This window comes from Salmo salar, chromosome 15 (assembly GCF_965601325.2).
Source record: "Salmo salar chromosome 15, fSalSal1, whole genome shotgun sequence".
NCBI lineage: Eukaryota > Metazoa > Chordata > Actinopteri > Salmoniformes > Salmonidae > Salmo > Salmo salar.
In genome coordinates, this window is record NC_138305.1 from 41,620,003 (window position 1) to 41,643,265 (window position 23,263).

Sequence of the window (23,263 nt, forward strand, 5' to 3'; positions counted from 1 at the left end):
AACCCTCTGTCTTGTCTTGAACTGAGGATCACTGCATTCGTATTTGGTCAACAGATGTTCTCAGTGCCAAGCCAATGAACATCCTCTTCTAAGGATGCTCTTCTTTCAGGCAAGTTAGATGGCATAAAACTCAGATCTCACTGAAAAAAAGGCAATATACTATACAGAGACCGTATATTTGTGGAAATAACAGGATTGAGTTCGCCAAGGTGTATATAGCCTCAAACCCATGTGATTTGCCAGCAGTTAATGACATCAACTGCACTGTAATAAAACTGTAACGCAACAGATGCCATCCCCTGATGCTTTTCAAAAGTGCTAAGATATCTCTGAGGTGAAACTGCCAAATCCTCCAAAGGCAATTGAGGAGGAATGAAGCCATTTTGGCAAAGGCTGGTGGAGAGTGAAGACTGTGAGACTAAGTGAGTGTGCCATCTGTTGCCATAGATTCCAGATAAGATGAAACAGTAATGACTAAGCAACACGGAAACACAATCGACTAATAAATTAACAGACATTCCTCTCCGATAAGCACAACACAAATGGTGCGACAAAATACCCATACATGTTCTCTTTCCTTTCTATGTGGATCCACTGAACTAAAATGACCATACTGGTAAATAAGCTTGATCAATAACCCTAATAATAGTTATCGTTCATGATAGAATATTTTCATGTAATGCAGGCATGTTTGTGACCAAAAGTTTCAGCAATATAACCTTAGTGTGTCTATTTGACTCCTTTCCACAGCTCTAATATTATCGGATCATGAGAAGCGCTCAGAGTCAGTGATCAAAATAAAGGGATTAGTCATTTCAGTTTCATTTGGAAAATGAAAACGTAATAGATAAAAGCACTTGATGAATTGGATAATCAAGTTACACGGCTGGTTTGCCTTTTAATTGGGTACAATATTGGACATTTTGACATTTTAATTATATCTTCTCTCATTTTCTCATACATACATGAGCAGATGAAAAATTATGGAATAAATTGCTAGTTGAAATGAGAGAGATTGAGCATGGGGAGCAAAGAGAGGGAGATGGGTGAGGGAGAGAGACACGGAGAGAAAGAGAGAGAGAGAGACGACACATTTGCATCTATATTGCAGTATTACTGTATTACCTTGAACCAACAGTGAACCAACAGTGCTTATTGACACATCAGCTCCGGTATAGTACTACTCCTTTTGTATTCATGCTTGTAAAAGTACACACTGTGCTCTTTTCGTTCCAAAACATTTTGAAGAAAAATAACAGAGCGGCAGCTAGATAGATTGCTAGCTTAGCTAGCTATCTCTTTCAGAACCAGTTAAGTAATGTGTAACCCGTGATTAAATTGCATGAGAAGGCCATTAAAGACATTTTATCCATGGCCTCTGTTCCCGGGCAGGTAATAATAACAGCTCTCCAGTCCTGTACAGCTCTAAGCAGGTCACATTACCTTGGAGAGGTTCCCCACTTCCAGGTAGAAACAGATGATGAAGACATTCCAGGTCACCCAGAGCACCAGCCACACTGCATACTATGGGAGAGAGAGTGAGAGAGGAGCGAGATAGAGAGGTGAGAGAGAGAAGAGAGAGGGGAGAGAGAGAGGGGGGGGTGGAGAGGAAGCACACACCACTGAACTAACAGTATCACAGTATTAGAACACCACAAGTGGTGTCAAGTTCAGAATAACACCCCAAAAACAAATGCATATTTGGATTCTCGTTAGTATCTGGGCCAAGATCATAGTGTTTCTTTGTAATTAATTATCTTCTGGGTATGTCTTCACACAGATCTGAGACATGCCATAATTAAACATTCAGTGCCTTCTCGGTATTGAAGCAGAGTGTTAATGTGTGCGTGTTTATTGGTTTATTCGGATCCCCATTAGCTTTTGCCGAAGCAGCAGCTATTATCAGCTCGGAGGCTCCTTAGAGATAGGATGGAGGCTTATCAAAGCATTCTGAAATGTGTCAAAATGAAATTGTTAGTGAAGAACACAAAGATGTTGTTATAGTACAGAAGGTCCACTTTTATGTCTGTACTGTCAAAAGGTCTAAATGTGTACTCACAACAAGGTTAAGGGCAAAATGAGATTGACAACCCTGATCTAAAACATGGCGCATCTAAAGACATACATAGATATTTTTTGGAGCAGTAACGATGTGCACTGAGAGTCAGGAAGCAAGTTCAGGGATTGAGTGTTTTAATAAATAAATGAAACCAACACATAACACAAACAACACACAGACATGACCCAGGAACAGAAACAATGACGCCTGGGGAAGGAACCAAAGGGTGTGACATATAAAGGGTAGGTAATCAATGAGTTGATGAAGTCCAGGTGAGTGTCATTATGCGCGTAACGATGGTGACAGGTGTGCGCCATAACGAGCAGCTTGGTGACCTAGAGGCCGGAAAGGGAGTACACGTGACAAGCAGGATATTTTGAAGTATCTGATTGTATTTAAAAGCAGACAGGTGATCCAGAATACAATACTAAGCACAGGAAATGGGAATTCAAATTGCATTACATGTAGGGAGCTCAGACAAATATACTGTATTACAGTGCATTCGTAAAGTATTCAGACCTTTTTACTTTTTCCACATTTTGTTACGTTACAGCTGTCACGGTTGTTGTAAGAGATGGACCAAGGCGCAGCGTTTGTTGAGTTCCACATATTTATTTAAAGTGAAACTTCTTTAACCAAAACAATAAACAAGCAACACAACGTGACTATGTGGTGACACAAGCACCAACACAAACAATATCCCACAAACACAGGTGGGAAAAATGGCTACCTAAATATGATCCCCAATTAGAGGCAAAGATTACCAGCTGCCTCTAATTGGGAACCATACAAAACACCAACATAGAAATATTGAACTAGAACACCCCCTAGTCACGCCCTGACCTACTACACCATAGCGAACCAAGGGGCTCTCTATGGTCAGGGCGTGACAGCACCCCCCCCCCCCCCCCCCAAAGGTGCGGACTCCGGCCGCAAAACCTGAAACCAACTGGGGGGGTTAGGGGGGGGGGGGGGTGACTAGTGTCGGTGGCGGCTCCGGTGCAGGTCGTAGCCCCCGCCCAGACCCAAGATCCAGCCATGGCGCCGGGCTGAGGCGCACAGGAGGCCTGATGCGTGGAGCCGGCACAGGTGGCACCGGACTGGTGACCTGCACTTCAGGGCGAGTGCGGGGAGTTGGCACAGGATGTACGGGACTGGGGAGGCGCACTGGAGGCCTGATGCGTGGAGCCGGCACAGGTGGCACCGGACTGGTGACACGCACTTCAGGGCGAGTGCGGGGAGCTGGCACAGGACGTACCAGACTGGGGAGGTGCACTGGAGGCCTGGTTCATGGAGCCGGGACAGGTGGCACCGGACTGGTGACACGCACTTCAGGGCGAGTGCGGGGAGCTGGCAAAGGACGTACCAGACTGGGGAGGTGCACTGGAGGCCTGATTCATGGAGCCGGGACAGGTGGTACCGGACTGGTGACACGCACTTCAGGGCGAGTGCGGGGAGCTGGCACAGGACGTACCAGACTGGGGAGGCGCACTGGCGGACTGGTGCGTGGAGCCGGCACAGGTGGCACCGGATTGTTGACACGCACTTCAGGGAGGGTGCGGGGAGCTGGCACAGGACGTACCGGACTGGGGAGGCGCACTGGAGGCCAGATGCGTGGAGCCGGCACAGACTTCACCAGACTGCTGACAGGCTCTTCAGGTCGAATGTTGAGCAGAACACACCTGCACAACATCTCTCTCCTCTCTCTCTCTCCCAACTTCTCCATTTCCTCCCTGACGGTCTCTGGCTCTTCAAGGCGAGTGCGAGGAGCTGGCACAGATGGCACCGGACTGATGACCCGCTCTTCAGTACGCCTGCGCTGCAGCATAATCCTCGCCTCCACCTCTCTCCGGTATCCCTCATTGAAGTCCTCCACCGTCTGCCATTTGGGCTCTGGCACTCTCCGCTGCTCAGCCGACAGCTCCATGTGCCCCCCCCCCAAAAAAATCTTGGGGTTTCTGTGGCCGCGGTCTCCGGCGTCGTCGCTGTCCCTCTATGCTCCTTTGCGACTCCTGCCAAGGAAGGGTCTCGTGTCCTCCCATGACTTCCTCCCATGTCCAAAACTCCTTTACTTCGTGAACACGCTGCTTGGTCCTTGTTCGGTGGGATATTCTGTCACAGTTGTTGTAAGAGATGGACCAAGGCGCAGCGTTTGTTGAGTTCCACATATTTATTTAAAGTGAAACTTCTTTAATCAAAACAATAAACAAGCAACACAACGTGACTACGTGGTGACACAAGCACCAACACAAACAATATCCCACAAACACAGGCGAGAAAAATGGCTACCTAAATATGATCCCCAATTAGAGGCAACGATTAGCAGCTGACTCTAATTGGGAACCATACAAAACACCAACATAGAAATATTGAACTAGAACACCCCCCTAGTCACGCCCTGACCTACTACACCATAGAGAACCAAGGGCTCTCTATGGTCAGGGCGTGACAACAGCCTTATTCTAAAATGTATTAAATGAAACAATTTCCTCATCAATCTACACAAAATACCCCATAATGAAAATATAGTTGTTTTTTTATATTTGGCAAATTTATAAAACAATTAAAAACAGAAATATCTTACTTACATACACTACCGTTCAAAAGTTTGGGGTCACTTAGAAATGTCCTTGTTTTTGAAAGATAAGCACATTTTTGTCCATTAAAAGAACATAGAATTGATCAGAAATACAGTGTAGACATTGATATTGTTGTAAATGACTATTTAAGCTGGAAAAAGCTTTTTTTTAATGGAATATCTACATAGGCGTACAGAGGCCATTATCAGCAACCATCACTCCTGTGTTCCAATGGCACGTTGTGTTAGCTAATCCAAGTTGATCATTTTAAAAGGCTAATTGATCATTAGAAAAACCTAATGACCCTTTGCTATGAGACTCGAAATCGAGCTCATGTGAATCCTGTTTCCATTGATGATCATTCAGATGTTTCTACAACTTGGTTGAGTACACCTGTGGTAAATTCAGGTGATTGGACATGACTTGGAAAGGCACACACCTGTCTATTTAAGGCCCCACAGTTGACAGAGCTTGTCAGAGCAAAAACTAAGCCATGAGGTCGAAGGAATTGTCCGTAAAGCTCTGAGATAGGATTGTGTCGAGGCACAGATCTGGGGAAGGGTACCAAAACATTTATGCAACATTGAAGGACCCCAATAACACAGTGGCATCCATCATTCTCAAATGGAAGAAGTTTAGAACCAACAAGGCTCTTCCTAGAGCTGGCCGCCCGGCAAAACTGAGCAAACGGGTGAGAAGTGACCAGATGGTCACTCTAACAGAGCTCCAGAGTTCATCTGTGGAGATGGGAGAACCTTCCAGAAGGACAACCATCTCTGCAGCACTCCACAAATCAGTGGTCAGACGGATGCCACTCCTCAGTAAAAGGCACATGACAGCCCACTTGGAGTTTGTCAAAAGGCACCGAAAGACTCTCAGGCCAACGAGAAACAAGATTCTCTGGTCTCATGAAACCAAGATTGAACTCTTTGACCTGAATGCCAAGCATCACGCCTGGAGGAAACCTTGCACCATCTCTACGGTGAAGCATGGTGGTGGCAGCATCATGCTGTGGGGATGGTTTTCAGTGGCATTGACTGGGAGACTGGTCAGGATCAGGGCAAAGATGAACGGTGCAAAGTACAGAGAGATCCTTGATTAAAACCTGCTACAGAGCGCTCAGGACCTCAGACTGGGGCGAAGGTTCACCTTCCAACAGGACAACAACCGAAGCACACAGCCAAGACAATGCAGGAGTGGCTTTGGGACAAGTCTCTGAATGTCCTTGAGTGGCCCAGCCAGAGCCCGGACATGAACCCGATCTAAAATCTCTGGAGAGACCTGAAAATAGCTGTGCAGCGTCACTCTCCATCCAACTGACAGACCTTGAGAGGATCTGCAGAGTAGAATGGGATAAACTCCCCAAATACACGTGTGCCAAGCTTGAAGCTTCATACCCAAGAATACTCGAGAAGGTTATCGCTGCCAAAGGTGCTTCAACAAAGTAATGAGTAAAGGGTGTCTTTTTTCTTTGTCATTATGGGGTATTGTGTGTAGATTGATGAGGGGAAAAACAATGTAATTCATGTTAGAATAAGGTTGTAATGTAACAAAATGTGGAAAAAGTAAAAGGGTCTGAATACTTTCTGAATGCATTGTATCTGTTCAAAGCACATGATCGAGGCCAAAAATCAATACAGGAGTCATTGGTGACACTAGTGGTATTTATTATCTATTTATACTCCCACTGTATGTTGTATTGCATGACAGATAAATAAGAAAGATCTGATAAAACATCTCTGTAGATATCATGTAGGTTTCTGTGATAGAGTGACAAAGCATCATTATGTACAGTTGAAGTCGGAAGTTTACATACACTTAGGTTGGAGTCATTAAAACTCGTTTTTCAACCACTCCGCAAATTTCTTGTGAACAAATTATAGTTTTGGCAAGTCGGTTAGGACATCTACGTTGTGCATGACACAAGTAATTTTTCCAACAATTGTTTACAGACAGATTATTTCACTTATAGTTTATCGGATCACAATTCCAGTGTGTCAGAAGTTTACATACAATAAGTTGACTGTGCCTTTAAACAGCTTGAAAAATTCCAGAAAAAGATGTCATGGATTCAGAAGTTTCTGATAGGCTAATTGACATCATTTGAGTCAATTGGAGGTGTACCTGTGGATGTATTTCAATGCCTACCTTAAAACTCAGTGCCTCTTTGCTTGACATCATGGGAAAATCAAAAGAAATCAGCCAAGACCTCAGAAAAATTATTGTAGAGCTCCACAAGTCTGGTTCATCCTTGGGAGCAATTTCCAAACACCTGAAGGTACCACGTTCCTCTGTACAAACAATAGTATGCAAGTATAAACACCATGGGACCATGCTGCATCATACCGCTCAGGAAGGAACGGTGTTCTGTTGTCTCTTAGAGATTAATGTACTTTGGTGGGAATAGTGCAAATCAATCCCAGAACAACAGCAAAGGACCTTGTGAAAATGCTGGAGGAAACAGGTACAAAAGTATCTATATCCACAGTAAAACAAGTCCTATATATCTACATAACCTGATAGGCCGCTCAGCAAGGAAGAAGCCGCTGCTCCAAAACCGCCATAAAAAAGCCAGACTACGGTTTGCAAGTGCACATGGGGACAAAGATCATACTTTTTGGAGAAATGTCCTCTGGTCTGAGGAAATGAAAATAGAACTGTTTGGCCATAATGACCATCATTATGTTTGGAGGAAAAAGGGGGAGACATGCTAGCCGAGGAACACCATCCCAACCGTGAAGCATGGGGGTGGCAGCATCATGTTGTGCTTTGCTGCAGGAGGAACTGGTGCACTTCACAAAATAGATGCCATCATTAGGAAGGAAAATTATGTGGATATATTGAAGCAACATCTTAAGACTTCAGTCAGGAAGTTAAAGCATGGTCGCAACTGGGTCTTCCAAATGGACAATGACCCCAAGCATACTTCCAAAGTCATGGAAAATGGCTTAAGGATGACAAAGTCAAGGTATTCGAGTGGTCATCACAAAGCCCTGACCTCATCCTATAGAACATTTGTGGGCAGAACTTAAAAAGTGTGTGCGAGCAAGGAGGCCTACAAATCGGATTCAGTTACATCAGCTATGCCAGTAGGAATGGGCCAAAATTCACCCAACTTATTGTGGGAAGCTTGTGGAAGGCTACCCGAAATGTTTGACCCAAGTTAAACATTTTAAAGGCAATGCTACCAAATACTAATTGAGTGTATGTAAACTTCTGACCCACTGGGAATGTGATGAAAGAAATAAAATCTGAAATAAATCATTTTCTCTACTATTATTCTGACATTTCACATTCTTAAAATAAAGTGGGGATCCTACCTGACTTAAGACAGGGAATTTTTACTAGGATTAAATGTCCGGAATTGTGAAAAACTGAATTGAAATGTATTTGGCTAAGGTGTACGTAAACTTCCGACTTCAACTGTATATGGTGACATGCAGTATTCATGGCTTGGACTTTTCATCACCATACTGTTTTGAACATTCTTTTAGGACTGATGCCCAACAGCATTCTGCTCAATGCATTGTCAGTTGGCACTGATGAAAATGTAATCAAAAGTGTATTACAGTGGCTTGGAAATACAATACATTTATACCTTTTGTCATCATTGTGATGATGTAACCAGATTGACTGGAGATGCAGTAAAATGTTAGCTAGCTAGTTAATATTGAGGGGAGACCAACGGATTTTAGCTAGCTAAAGTTATCATTGCTAGCTATTTTTGATGAACTTTGCTTACTAATAAAAACATTGCCATCTGTCTAAAGTAAATTTAACGACATGATAATAATGGCAAGGTTTTTTTCTACCTACTACACTGAACAAAAATATAAACGCAACATGTAAAGTGTTTGTCCCATGTTTCATGAGCTGAAATAAAAGATCCCAGAAATGTTCCATACACACAAAACGCTTATTTCTCTCAAATGTTGTGCACAAATCTGTTTACATCCCTGTTAGTGAGCATTTATTCTTTGCCAAGATAATCCATTCCCATTACAGTTGTGGCATATCAAGAAGCTGAATAAACAGCATGATGATTACATAGGTGCACCTTGTGCTGAGGATAATAAAAGGCCACTCTAAAATGTGCAGTTTTGTCACACAACACAGATGTCTTAAGTTTTGAGGTAGCGTGTAATTGTCATGCTGACTGCAGGAAATTCCACCAGAGATGTTGCCAGAGAATTGAATGTATATTTTCTTTTCATTTTAGAGAATTTGGCAGTACGTCCAACCAGCCTCACAACCACAGACCATGTGTAACCACGCCAGCCCAGGACCTCCACGTCCGGCTTCTTCACCTGCGGGATCGTTTGAGACCAGCCACCCGGGTAGCTGATGAAACTGTGGGTTTGCACAACCAAATAATTTCTGCACAAATTGTTAGAAACTGTCTCAGGGAAGCTCATATGCGTGCTCGTCGTCCTCTCCAGGGTCTTGACCTGACTGCAGTTTGGCGTCGTAACTGACTTCAGTGGGCAAATGCTCACCTTCGATGGCCACTAGCACACTGAAGAAGTGTGCTCTTCACGGATTAATCCCGGTATGACGTCGTGTGAGCGGTTTGCTGATGTCAACGTTGTGAACAGAACGCCCCATGGTGGTGGTGGGATTATGGTATGGGCAGGCATAAGCTACGGACAACGAACACAAATGCATTTTATAAATGGCAATTTGAATGCACATAGATACCGTGACAAGATCCTGAGGCCCATGATAATGCATGGCCCCATGTTGCAAGGATCTGTACACAATACTGACTGGTTTTCTTATTCACGCCTGTCACGCGCTGACCTGAGAGAGTCGTTTTTCTCTGTTTGGTTAGGTCAGGGTGTGACATGGGTGGGCATTCTATGTATTGTATGTCTATGTTGTTTTTTCTTTATTGGCCGAGTATGGTTTCCAATCAGAGGCAGCTGTCATTCGTTGTCTCTGATTGGGAATCATACTTAGGCAGCCCTTTTTCCCACAGTCAGTTGTGGGATCTTGTCTTTGTGTTGCATGTGTTTGCACGCATAGCTTTTCGTTCGTTGTATTGTTTATTGTTTTTGCTGGTTCACATTTAAAATAAAGTATGATGAACCCAACTCACGCTGCGCCTTGGTCTACCTTTAACGACGGACGTTACAACGCCCCTATCTAGGGTATATGTGACCAACAGATGCATATCTGTATTCCCAGTCGTGAAATCCATAGACTAATGAATTCATTTCAATTCACTGATTTCCTTAAATGAACTGTAACTCAGTAAAATCTTAGACATTATTGCATGTTGCGTTTATATTTTTGCTCAGTGTACTTGTCTACTTTAGCAATGTCATCGATATGTTATGAATGTGTTAGGGTACACTTTTCCCCTTCACCTCTCTAAAATATATGTTTCTGGCTGAATTCACCAGACCATTGAGAGAGGGGGAGAGCCGCCACGGAGTAGGTTTTTACCATCTCTAAATCTGACACGTTGTCAGGACATTAGATCCAGAAGATGGGTGTGTCTAGTGGAACCTCATTTGGCCCCTCTCCAGCTACTGGCAAGCGCAATTTTAAACGAGAATAAAAATGTATCTGCTCTGACAGCATTACCAAAACGGATATAAGCAAGAGTAATGCTGGACAGTAAGCCATTTATCTTCACAGGCATAGGAGGGGGTGAGGAGGGGTGTAAAGGTGATCAGCTTTATCTCTGCAGCATGACAGGGGCTCTCTCTGACGGCTGATTTGATGACCAAGTCCATCATAACATCGATATCTCTCCTGAGCTCTCAGACAAGTCAAAATGCCTGGGTTTTAAATCTGCATATGTGGTTTTAGTGAAAGGCTGTCACTCATAACAAGGGATTTATTTCTGGTAGGAGAATCTTGAATTAAGATTTATTCCTACTCACTTTATCCCCATTCTGTGTAGGACATAGATTTAGCCTTGGCATCATATCAGTTAGAGAACCATACACTGAGTGTACAAAACATTAAGAAGACACCCCTTAAATATTTTGTCTTGCCCATTCACCCTCTGAATGGCATTTTACATTTTAGTCATTTAGCAGACACTCTTACCCAGAGCAACTTACAGTAGTGAATACATACATTTCATTTCATACATTTTTTGTTGTTGTTGTACTGGGCCCCCATGGGAATTCAACCCACAACCCTGGCGTTGCACACACCATGCTGGCGTTGCAAACACCATGCTCTACCAACTGAGCCACAGGGAAGACATTGCACACAAACTCAGCAAGGGAAGACATTGCACACAAACTCAGCAAAAAAAGAAATGTCCTCTCACTGTCAACTGTGTTTATTTTCAATAAACTGTGTGTAAATATTTGTGTACATATCTGTATGAACATTTGTATGAACATAACAAGATTCAACAACTGAGACATAAACTGAACAAGTTCCACAGACATGTGACTAACAGAAATGGAATAATGTGTCCCTGAACAAAGGGGTGGTCAAAATCAAAAGTAACAGTCAGTATCTGGTGTGGCCACCAGCTGCATTAAGTCCTGCAGTGCAGTTCCTCCTCATGGACTGCACCAGATTTTCCAGTTCTTGCTGTGAGATGTTACCCCACTCTTCCACCAAGGCACCTGCAAGTTCCCGGACATTTCTGGGGGGAATGGCCCTAGCCCTGACCGTCCGGTCCAACAGGTCCCAGACATGCTCAATGGGATTGAGAGCCGGGCTCTTTGCTGGCCATGGAAGAACACTGACATTCCTGTCTTGCAGGAAATCACGCACAGAATGAGCAGTATGGCTGGTGGCACTGTCATGCTGGAGGGTCATGTCAGAATGAGCCTGCAGGAAGGGTACCACATGAGGTAGGAGGATGACTTCCCTGTAACGCACAGCATTGAGATTGCCTGAAATGACAACAAGCTCAGTCCGATGATGCTGTGACACACCGCCCCAGACCATGACGGACCCTCCACCTCCAAATTGATCCCGCTCCAAAGTACAGGCCTCGATGTAACATTCATTCCTTCGACAATAAACACAAATCCGACCATCACCCCTGGTGAGACAAAACCGCGACTCGTCAGTGAAGAGCACTTTTTGCCAGTCCTGTCTGGTCCAGCGACGGTGGGTTTGTGCCCATAGGCGACGTTGTTGCCGGTGATGTGTGGTGAGGACCTGCCTTACAACAGGCCTACAAGCCCTCAGTCCACCCTCTCTCAGCCTATTGCGGACAGTCTTAGCACTGATGGAGGGATCATGCGTTCCTGGTGTAACTTGGGCAGTTGTTGTTACCATCCTGTACCTGTCCCGCAGGTGTGATGTTCAGATGTACCGATCCTGTGCAGGTGTTGTTACACGTAGTCTGCCACTACGAGGATGATCAGCTGTCCATCCTGTCTCCCTGTAGCGCTGTCTTAGGCATCTCACAATACGGACATTGCAATTTATTGCCCTGGCCACATCTGCAGTCCTCATGCCTCCTTGCAGCATGCCTAAGGCACGTTCACGCAGATGAACAGAGACACTGGGCATCTTCCTTTTGGTGTTTTTCAGAGTCAGTAGAAAGGTCTCTTTAGTGTTCTAAGTTTTCATAACTGTGACCTTAATTTCCTACCGTCTGTAAGCTGTTAGTGTCTTAATGACCGTTCCACAGGTGCATGTTCATGAATTGTTTATAGCTCATTGAACAAGCATGGGAAACGGTGTTTAAACCCTTTACAATGAAGATCTGTGAATAGCTGTAATAGCTACAGTAAATTGCAGTGCAGTTAGAATAACAAGAATTTAAGCTTTCTGCCCATATAAGACATGTCTATGTCCTGGGAATGTTCTTGTTATTTACAACGTCATGCTAATCACATTGGCACATGTTAGCTCAACCGTCCCGGTATAGAGACACCGATCCCATAGAGCAGTGGTTCCCAAACTTTTTATAGTCCCGTACCCCTTCAAACATTCAACCTCCAGCTGTGTACCCCCTCTATAGCACCAGGATCAGCACACTTTCAAATGTTGTTTTTTGCCATCATTGTAAGCCTGCCACACACACACACACACTATACGATACATTTATTAAACATAAGAATGAGTGTGAGTTTTTGTCACAACCCGGCTCGTGTGAAATGACAAAGAGCTCTTATAGGACCAGGGCACAAATAATAATATAATAATAATCAATAATTTTGCTCTTTATTTAACGATCTTACATATAAAACCTTATTTGTTCATCAAAAATTGTGAATAACTCACCACAGGTTATTGAGAAGGGTATGCTTGAAAGGATGCACATAACTCTGCAATGTTGGATTGTATTGGAGAGAGTCTCAGTCTTAAATCATTTTCCACACACAGTCTGTGGCTGTGTTTAGTTTTCATGCTAGTGAGGGCCGAGTATCCACTCTCACATAGGTACGTGGTTGCCAAGGGCATCAGTGTCTTAACAGCGCGATTTGCCAAGGCAGGATACTCTGAACGCAGCCCAATCCAGAAATCTGGCAGTGGTTTAAGATTAAATTCAATTTACACAGAACCGCTTGTTGCAATTTCGGTGAGGCTCTCTTGTTCAGATATCGGTAAGTGGACTGGAGGCAGGGCATGAAAGGGATAACGAATCCAGTTGTTTGTGCCATCCGTTTCAGGAAATGACCTGCGTAATTGCGCACCCAACGTACTCAGGTGCTTCGCTATATCACATTTGACATTGTCCTTAAGCTTGAGTTCATTTGCCCACAAAAAATCATACAATGATGGAAAGACCTGTGTGTTGTCCTTGTTAATGCAGACAGAGAAGAGCTCCAACGTCTTAATCATAGCCTCAATTTTGTCCCGCACATTGAATATAGTTGTGGAGAGTCTCTGTAATCCTAGATTCAGATGATTCAGGCGAGAAAAAACATCACCCAGATAGGCCAGTCGTGTGAGAAACTCGTCATCATGCAAGCAGTCAGACAAGTGAAAATGATGGTCAGTAAAGAAAACTTTAAGCTCGTCTCTCAATAAAAAAAAACGTGTCAATACTTTGCCCCTTGATAAGCAGCACACTTCTGTATGTTGTAAAATTGTTACATGGTCGCTGCCCATATCACTGCATAGTGCAGAACATACATGAGAGTTTAGGGGCCTTGCTTTAACAAAGTTAACCATTTTCACTGTAGTGTCCAAAATGTCTTTCAAGCTATCAGGCATTCCCTTGGCACCAAGAGCCTCTCGGTGCATGCTGCAGTGTACCCAAGTGGCGTCAGGAGCAACTGCTTGCACGCACGCTACCACTCCACTATGTTTCCCTGTCATGGCTTTTGTGCCATCAGTACAGATACCAACATGAGCAGCAGCTACGTTTGGCTACATACGGACCGTTAGTGGAATTCCCACGAGAGAGTAACGGTTAATGTGATTAGATGTTAATTATTTGACTAAGCTACCTGTATTTCACATTTTGTTGTTTTAAAAAAATGTGAATCACATTTTTATTTGGCATACCCCCGACGGCATTGCGCGTACCCCTGGGGGTACACGCAGTAGAGGTTAAAAATCCTTCCCTAAACTGTCTCCTCCCTTTCATCTTCACTGATTGAAGTGGATTTAACAAGTGACATCAATAAGGCACCATAGCTTTCACCTGCATTCGCCTGGTCAGTCTATGTCACAGAAAGAGCAGGTGTGTTGTACATTTACATTTTACATTCTACCTTTTAGTCATTTAGCAGACGCTCTTATCCAGAGCGACTGGATAAGAGCATACATTTCATACATTTTTTTCTCCGTACTGGTTCCCCACTCAGTGTATATTATTTTTCAGTATAGACACTTTAAATATCAATTCAAGTCATTAAATATTAACATGTGATAGTATCTTTTGCCAGTCTGTTCTCCCAGTTTAAGGAAAGCCTTTGAAAAACAGCATTATACACAACTGAAATCAAATGTGTGATAGGTGAGATATATATTTGCTTCATAACACCACTTTACATAAAAGCACTTTCCACTTTCCAAAGATATTCATGTATAGGAAATGAAAGAAGATATAACTCACCCCAGTTACGTATCTTGGTCTGAACTGTACAGTCCCAAAGAGCCCCAAGATGACTATGATGATGTGCACAAAGTTTGTGAGGATAGGAGCCCATTGGTACCCAAGGAAGTCAAATATTTGTCGTTCCAATATGCTGATCTGTAAGGAAAATCAAGAAAAATAAATTAACTTTAGTATCAGACAAAAACACTGTCATCTTGTGCTTATACACTGACTACATGGCTGGCTTTTTCATGAGGTTTACTACAAGATGCCTGTGTACAGTTGGGGGCCATATTGCTGAACTGCTGGAGGGTACCAGAACCCTGAGAGATGTGTTAGAGTGATGTAACTCCAAGTTTATACTGAAAGGGAGGAAGGACAGGGCATTCTGCTTGACCACCACACCAAGGGGCCGAGACTTCAGCCTCCTCTCTCTCATCTTCCCAATCACACAACTGCCTCTAATTGCCCGGGAAGTGTAGAAATACTCAGGGTCACGTCCCCATTCCCCTCGATCTTGGCCTCTGTGGGAAATTGAAGCTGGCAAGACTAGACCCCTTTGCCCCGACCATTTGGATCTCAGTGTCTGATTGGACATGACACCAGTTGTTGATATGACTACCAGCCATGGCACTTCAAACGGCTGCGGTAAGGAGAGGGATCACAGTGTGTCCCAACGGTGTCGGAGCCAGATATCACTTCCTAGCTCCGACGCTAATGGTTCCCAAATCCCCACTTGCACTGCAACTACAGGAGGCTTTAAACTCAACTTCATATCTGCAACTAACAATCTCCTTACTGTAAAGGCACTGTCCTGACTAATAAAGGTATGTCGGAGCACTCCATTTATTACAGTTGGAGGAGTGAAAAAAATGCCTGGCAGGATAATTGGATTTCCCTCCCTGTAAATTCCATGTGAACGAATAGGAAATGGCCTTGAAATATTTGTGAGATCTCAGTTTAACAAACTGCCGCCTGAATTCGAGAACTCGAAGTATATATGTTTGTGATTGGAATTCTTCACTAGTGTTCCTTCTATTGACTGTTGATGAGCTTTGACGATCACAACAGATGCCACAACTAAATGAACTTCTCCTTTGAGCGTTCCATGCCTTTCCATGTCGCTAAGCAACATTTTATGAATGTAATTTCATCTCGTCAAAACATCAAGTTTCTCTCTATTAAATCCAGTCTGTCCATGGCTCAGTCCAGTCCAGAGCTGACCAGCTGAAGATCCCTCACACTGGGCTTCTGATTAAGAATAAGCTATGCTACCTGTCGATCCACAGATCTCCCTGCTCATTCTGTCCCATGCTGTCTGTCTGTATGTCTCTGGCAGCCTAGCTAGCTGCTATACATCTGATACTGTATGACTCATAGATCATGAATCAGAATGCACAGTTAGGTCCATGTAACAGGGTCCTACTGTCATTCCAGACACAATGACTCACTGCTCACTGACTCAGTTTTTCCCAGATTAATGATAGTATTTTTAAAGAACTTTACTCTGAAATACAGAGGCTGAGCTTGGCATTTTTCAATTTCATTGGCAACTATTCAGAGCTTAGCTTACCTTGTTTCATTGTATGACATATAATGACCCTCTTTTAATGCTTGGTTTATGAGAGCTATTGCTCAGGGGATGAGATTTCTCTCCATTTACAGGATCTTCATTGTAAAAGTGCTGGCACAACTGTTATTCATCCAGCAGGAACTGAGAAATTTGAAATGTTTTGTTTTGGAAATATAACCTAATTGAAAGTGAATTAGCTTCTAGTTAGTGGCTTTCATTATGATCTAGTACATTAGACTGTCTTTTTTCCTAAGGTGATGTAGGCTATTCCGCTACGGGTATGTAAATTGTTTGGTATCTATGCTAAGCTGTTCCTGACACCTATCTTGTCTGTTTATCTGGGCCAGTCTCCATGGTGACCCTCTGTCATTTCATGTATCAGTGGAATGAAAGGAAAACTGGTGTTTTTCCATCTGTTTCTTTCCTTAAAATACTGAATACAGTCAGAGCAAAAGGGAGTCAGTGTCAGGGATCAACGCTAGCTCCTCCACGCCCCCTACCACCCTGCAAAGACCTCTTATAAAAAGCACCTTTCTGTCTAATATGACAACTGTCAGGTCCTCCTCTCAGAGGCATTGTTAACTTGTTTCTGCTGAACTGCAAAAGGCACAAAGAAAATGTATGATGGTAATTAGCAGCACTCAGCATTTCCATGGTATTGGAGAAGGAGAAGCATTCATGAAAAGCTGCATGCACCTCGCCATATTAGCTACTAAAGCGGGGAACCCAGAGAGTCCTGATGGGAGCCCATATGGCAGCACAAACACAGCCTGCCGCCTGGATTAGAAATGGTAAACAACAAGGACACATGCTATATTGCTGCAATTAAACATGCAACGCTTCCACACGGCATTTACATGTATAAGGCTCAAACCAAATAACAGCCATTGGTGAATTGTAACCCCTAGCATTAGTTACCTGATTATATCTCAATGTCAAACCTGCCTGAGAGTACAATTGGGAGTACCTGGTGTTATTGGATGAACTCCCAGACACCCAGAGACTCATCTGCCTCGGTATCACAGGCCCTGTCCAACGTTGAGAGAAGAAAGAGGCTTCAGGGCTTTCCTCACTGCCTGACACAGAGAGACAAACCTTGGGCTATTGTTGGAATCAGAGGGCCTCCCTAGTCATTAATGTGGCCCCTGAGCCTACTTTCATCAACACAAATATAAACAGCTCTCCCAAGCAGCTGTGCACAGAGTAATTATCCATACATTAGTAATTATAAACATACATTTGGGGGGAACCCATTATTGAGTGGGTCAGAAGAGTGGCCCTATTCTCCAGGGAAATAACATTGACTAAATGAAACAGAGAGGGATCCAAATAACATGCCAGATCCTAAGAGAAGGAAAGTTTCAGTAGGCTATAACCCTTTATCTGACAAAAAACATCTGCAAGGGCAATCGGTAGGCCCTACACCAACTTTGAAAAAAAAATATGGAATTAGTAAACCATCAAAAATCCACAAATCTGTCATTATATATTGTCATGGTGTTCTGTTTTCATACACAAGAGTGAATTTAGTTGATCAATCTGTTTGGTCATGCTGTTTTGCATAACACCTTCATTTTACCCTCCTGAAAAGAGTTGGAAAGAACCTCATTACTGAGGTATAACATAAGGAATCCTGGCTGATTACAGGAAAAGAAGTGCACACTTCAGCTCTACAACTGCTGATTGAAATGGAAGTTTATCCTCCGAGCTTCGCCAAAGCTTAGGGGTTTTCTTTTTTCTCCAAGTGTGGAGGAGACATGAGCTGCCTCTAATCACTGAGACAAAAGCCAATCAATCAGTGGTGTCAGCATGAATAGAGAGGCAGGCAGCTTCATGCTGCATTCAGACAATGCTCGGGAGGCTGTACGACACACAGGGGCTCTGACCAGAGCACATTAGCCCCAGAGTGTGGAGAGGTAACAGGAGGTAATGTGCAGCCTGGACTAGTGGGTTCCCTTTCATGCAAAATCACAGATAAGGCCTTCACCATTTTCCATCACTAGTACTACAAATCCACCTGCAAACGCTCAGGTGTTTAGATGGTACTCCAAACATTCAGTTAAGCTAGACTACAGAACCTGGGGGAGAGAAACACACCAAGGTAGAAATTGATTTGTTAAACAAATAGCACATCAACGATTATCGACTGGATGGCACACTGGGTATTTTGTTATGCAGATAATAAGGGATGTTGTTTAGCTTATGAGGAAAGTAGGAATCAGAGGCTCTAATAATAATCTTAGTGTGACATGGAAAATTGTACTGTAGCATACATGTTCATTTCTGTGTATGTCCATTTCTGTCCCTGCAGGCAGTTTGCTACTGTATAAATGATTTCCTTCTGTATATTAAACCAATCCCATGCTTGGTGAGGTTTGATAATTTATTCACTGTGAATGTGAAAAACAAATATATTTAAAATATATTCAGGCTAGATCATTTAAAAAGGTTTGAAACAAATCTCTCACATCTGCAGAGGGTAAGACTGTCTCTCAAAACACTCTTGGATGGAAAGAAAACATTTATGCAAAATGTATGATCCAAAATGAATATGTACTAGATTTCTCAGAGACATCACTTTCACATGATATTCATGAGATGATCCTAACGATATATATAATCTGATAAATAATAAAGCACAACCTTTTTGCCAATATAAACGAGTCAAATAAACTTTTTTGTTTAACCAGATAAAATATTAAACAACAGCAACACACTTTATAAATGCTGACATTTTGAATCATTTTCTCCCCCACTTTGCTGTATAGATGTTTAAAAAGAGAGAGAAAACAACAAATAATATATGCACAAGTTTCATTAAATATTCATCAACATCATGTGCATGTTTGAGATGACGGAAGAATTGTAAAATCGTAAGTCATGAAAAATGTATGGGTGGAGGCTGGGGGGGTCCAAGATATGGGAGGGGGTGTAACCTTTTTTTGCTTTGGGGAGGGTTGTGTGTTTTTTTATTGGGCACAGTTTACATTCGCTGTTTTTCAGATGTTCCTATATTGTTCATTCCGTCCTGCTTGCATGCGCTTCCCTATCAAACCCCTGGTTCGACCAATGCCCTCTGGGACAAGTGTTCTGCCACTGACAGGCCGCGTGCGTACTGCCACGGACAGGTTCGTTGTTTGAATGAATTAATGAATTTCTCTCTGTCTGTCCCGTAGGCTTTGTTTATAATGCATCAATGCTGCAATGTATCAATTTATCACCACCAGCCTAGGCTAGGCTACTACAGTAAATGTAGGTGACCACCTGTGTGCTATGCAAGAGACAGACAAAAAAAATATTGTCCGGAGTTTGACCATATCAATAACTGCTTACAAAGAATTAGGCTACATAGATGTCTCTCTCCCTTTCGTTTCCTTGTCTTTCCTAGTCAATTCATTTGATAGGCTACATTGTTTAGGCATAATCCTAATGTTGCCTACTTTCTGATATCCTACAGCCAGGATTAGAAGGTAGGCCTAGGTTTTTAAAACGTTTTTAGGAAAGGAGAAATGTAATTTGCTCTTGTGTCTGAGATGCGCTGGTAGCTTTGATTGTCCATTCAGACAGTCTCTGAAAGTAGCCTATCTGGACTGAGGAATGATATAACTGACATAAGCATAACCAAAATGAAGGCAAGTGCCATGATGATCAGCATATACATATATACAAAAGTATGTGGACACCGCTTCAAATTAGTGGAATCAGCTATTTTAGCTACACACGTTGCTGACAGGTGTATAAAATCGAGCACACAGCCATGCAATCTCCATAGGTAAACATTGGCAGTAAAATGGCCTTATAGAAGAGCTCAGTGACTTTCAACGTGGCACCGTCATAGGATGCCACCTTTCCAACAAGTCAGTTTGTCAAATTTCTGCCCTGCTAGAGCTGCCCCTGTCAACTGTAAGTGCTGTTATTGTGAAGTGGAAACATCTCGGAGCAACAACGGCCAGCCGCGAAGTGGTAGGCCACACAAGTTCACCGAATGGGACTGCCAAGTACTGAAGCGTAAAAATCGTCTGTTCTTGGTTGCAACACTCACTATCGAGTTCCAAACTGCCTCTGGGAGCAACTTCAGTACAATAACTGTTCGTCTGGAGCTTCATGAAAGGGGTTTCCATGGCCGAGCAGCGAAACACAAGCCTTAGATCACCATGCGCAATACCAAGCGTCGACTGGAGTGGTGTAAAGCTTGCCGCCATTGGACTCTGGAGCAGGGGATACCCATTCTCTGGAGTGATGAATCACATTTCACTATCTGGTAGTCCAACAAACAAATCTGGGTTTGGCGGATGCCAGGAGAACGCCACCTGGCGTGGAGGAGGAAGAATGGTCTGGGGATATTTGTCATGGTTTGAGCTAGGCTCCTTAGTTCCAGTAAAGGGAAATCTTAAAGCTACAGCATATAATGACATTCTAGACAATTCTGTGCTTCCAACTTTGTGGCAACATTTTGTAAAAGGCCCTTTGCTGTTTCAGCATGACAGTGCCCCCGTGCACAAACCGAGGTCAATACAGAAATGGTTTGTCGAGATCGGTGTGGAAGAACTTGACTGGCCTGAATAGAGCCCTGACCTCAACCCAATCGAACACCTTATGAATGAATTGGAACGTCGACTGTGAGCCAGGCCTAATCGCCCAACATCAGTGCCCGACCTAACTAATGCTCTTGTGGCTGAATGGAAGCCCCGCAGCAACGTTCCAACATCTAGTGGAAAGCCTTCCCAGAAGAGTGGAGGCTGTTATAGCAGCAAAGGGGGGACCAACTCCATATTAACGCCCATGATTTTGTAAGGGGATCCAGGTATCCACATACCTATGGCCATGTTGTGTATGTGCTGGAATGACAACAGGTTCCAGTTTTGCATTTCTTCTCTTAGGCTGAGATGCAACTGAAGCAAACACTCCTGTCATGATTGAATAATCTTGTGATATGTTCAGTAGTAATATTGCCATTGCCACTGCCTTCTCAAAAGCAAGAGAATGACTGCAGCAGCAGCGTATGTGACGTTATGCAAATATTTTGGCAAAGTTGGGGGGAAAAACGCATTGGAGTTATTGTGAAAAGGGATATACTCTGGTCGCAATCATTATTGTGAGTTAATTAAATGAAGGGAGAGGGGAGTGCAACAAGGGTCATATACATTTTTCTAACATTGGTGAAGGGGGCAAAACATTTTTTAGGACAGCTCGAGTTGGACCCCCCCCAGTAATTATCGAATGGTCCGTTACCACAGAGGGAGGGAAGAGATAAATGAAGTAGCTTTTGTGGAAGTGGAATCACTAAATATGATACACCCAGAGATGGTAGAGGGATCTAGAGTGCCTTCGGAATGTATTCAGACACCTTCACTTTTTCCATATTTTGTTACATTACATTTTATTTACATTTTTTTTCATACATTTTTTTTTATTTTCATCAATCTACACACAATACCCCATAATGACAAAGCAAAAACAGTTTTTTCGAGTAAAAAAAATATATATACTGAAATATTACATTTACTTAAGTATTCAGACCCTTTACTCAGTACTTTGTTGAAGCACCTTTGGCAGTGATTACAGCATCAAGTCTTGGGTATGACGCTACAAGCTTGGCACACCTGTATTTGGGGAGTTCCTTCTTTTCTTCTCTGCAGATCCTGTCAAGCTCTGTCAGAGTTCCATCTTGGTTTCATCAGACCAGAGAATGTTGTTTCTCATGGTCTGAAAGCCTTTAGGTGCCTTTTGGCAAACTCATAGCAGGCTGTCATGTGCCTTTTACTGAGGAGAGGCTTCCGTCTGGCCACTCTACCATAAAGGCCTGGTTGGTGGAGTGCTGCAGAGATGGATATCCTTCTGGAAGGTTCTCCCATCTCCACAGAGGAACTCTAGAGCTCTGTCAGAGTGACCATCAGGTTCTTGGTCACCTCCATGACAAAAGCCCTTTTCCCCCGATTGCTCAGTTTGGCCAGAAGGCCAGCTCTAGGAAGAATCTTGGTGGTTCCAAACTTCTTCCATTTAAGAATGATGGAGGCCACTGTGTTCTTGGGGACCTTCAATGCTGCAGAAATTATTTGGTACCCTTCCCCAGATCTGTGCCTCGACACAATCCTGTCTCGTAGCTCTATGAACAATTCCTTTGACCTCATGGCTTGATTTTTGCTCTGACATGCACTGTCAACTGTAGGACCTTATATAGACAGGTGTGTGCCTTTCCAAATCATGTCCAATCAACTGAATTTACCACAGGTGGACTCCAATCAAGTTGTAGAAACATCTCAAGGATGATCAATGGAAACAGGATGCACCTCAGTTCAATATCGAGTCTCATAGCAAAGGGTCTGAATACTTATGTAAACAAGGTATTTCTGTTTTTCTAAAAAAACTGTTTTCGGGTATTGTGTGTAGATTGGTGAGGACAATGTTTAATTTAATCAATTTTGAGAATAAGGCTAAGAATAACGTAACAAAATGTGGAAAAAGTCAAGGGGTCTTAATACTTCCCGAAGGCACTGTATTTGGTGAGATGAAAGCATTCTGACAATTATGGTGTATCCAGTAGAGCTCCTTGGGGAACACCTTCCCTCTCTGGTAAATACAATGACAAGCCTTCAACGCCTGAGATATGCACATAATAATGCAGCTACCTTTGTTCTGCCATAGAAGTAGTCACTTTCTGCACTGCTACACCTGAGGACAAGATCTACCAATCTAACACAGTTCCACTAGAGGATCAACAAGACTTCATCTGAGAGGAACAAATCTGAGAATCAATCAATATGCTCATGTTGATTTAATTTCTTATTTTGATGTGGTTTTATGTACTGTACCCTTGCGACTACATTGAAAGTGATGATGGTGGTACAGTATGTGTAAAGTTATAGTTTCATATACCCAACAAAAGGCTTTGAACATCATTTTTACCTCTCTTTACCTGTCAGTCAATTGGATGTCAAGTGGTGAAGAGCAACCATTTAATTAATGTGTCCTTAAAATGACTTTAACATTCAATTAGCCTATGTATAATTACGACTTCATCAAAGCACAGCAGGGTGGGGTTACCAGGTAGTGATGATTAAAGATGCTAATCT

At 43.1% G+C, this 23,263-nt stretch overlaps 1 protein-coding gene across 1 annotated transcript in view; it reads right to left on the reverse strand.

Moving 5' to 3' along the window:
- Positions 1-23,263, reverse strand: part of LOC106571368 (sodium/potassium-transporting ATPase subunit beta-1-interacting protein 2) — a 166,189-nt gene that overhangs the window by 72,781 nt on the left and 70,145 nt on the right. Inside the window, exons 2-3 of the mRNA XM_014144382.3 lie at positions 14,636-14,773; positions 1,444-1,524 (exon numbers count right to left, since the gene is read on the reverse strand). Of these exons, the coding sequence (XP_013999857.2) occupies positions 1,444-1,524; positions 14,636-14,773 (219 nt within the window). The remainder of the gene's footprint in view (positions 1-1,443; positions 1,525-14,635; positions 14,774-23,263) is intronic.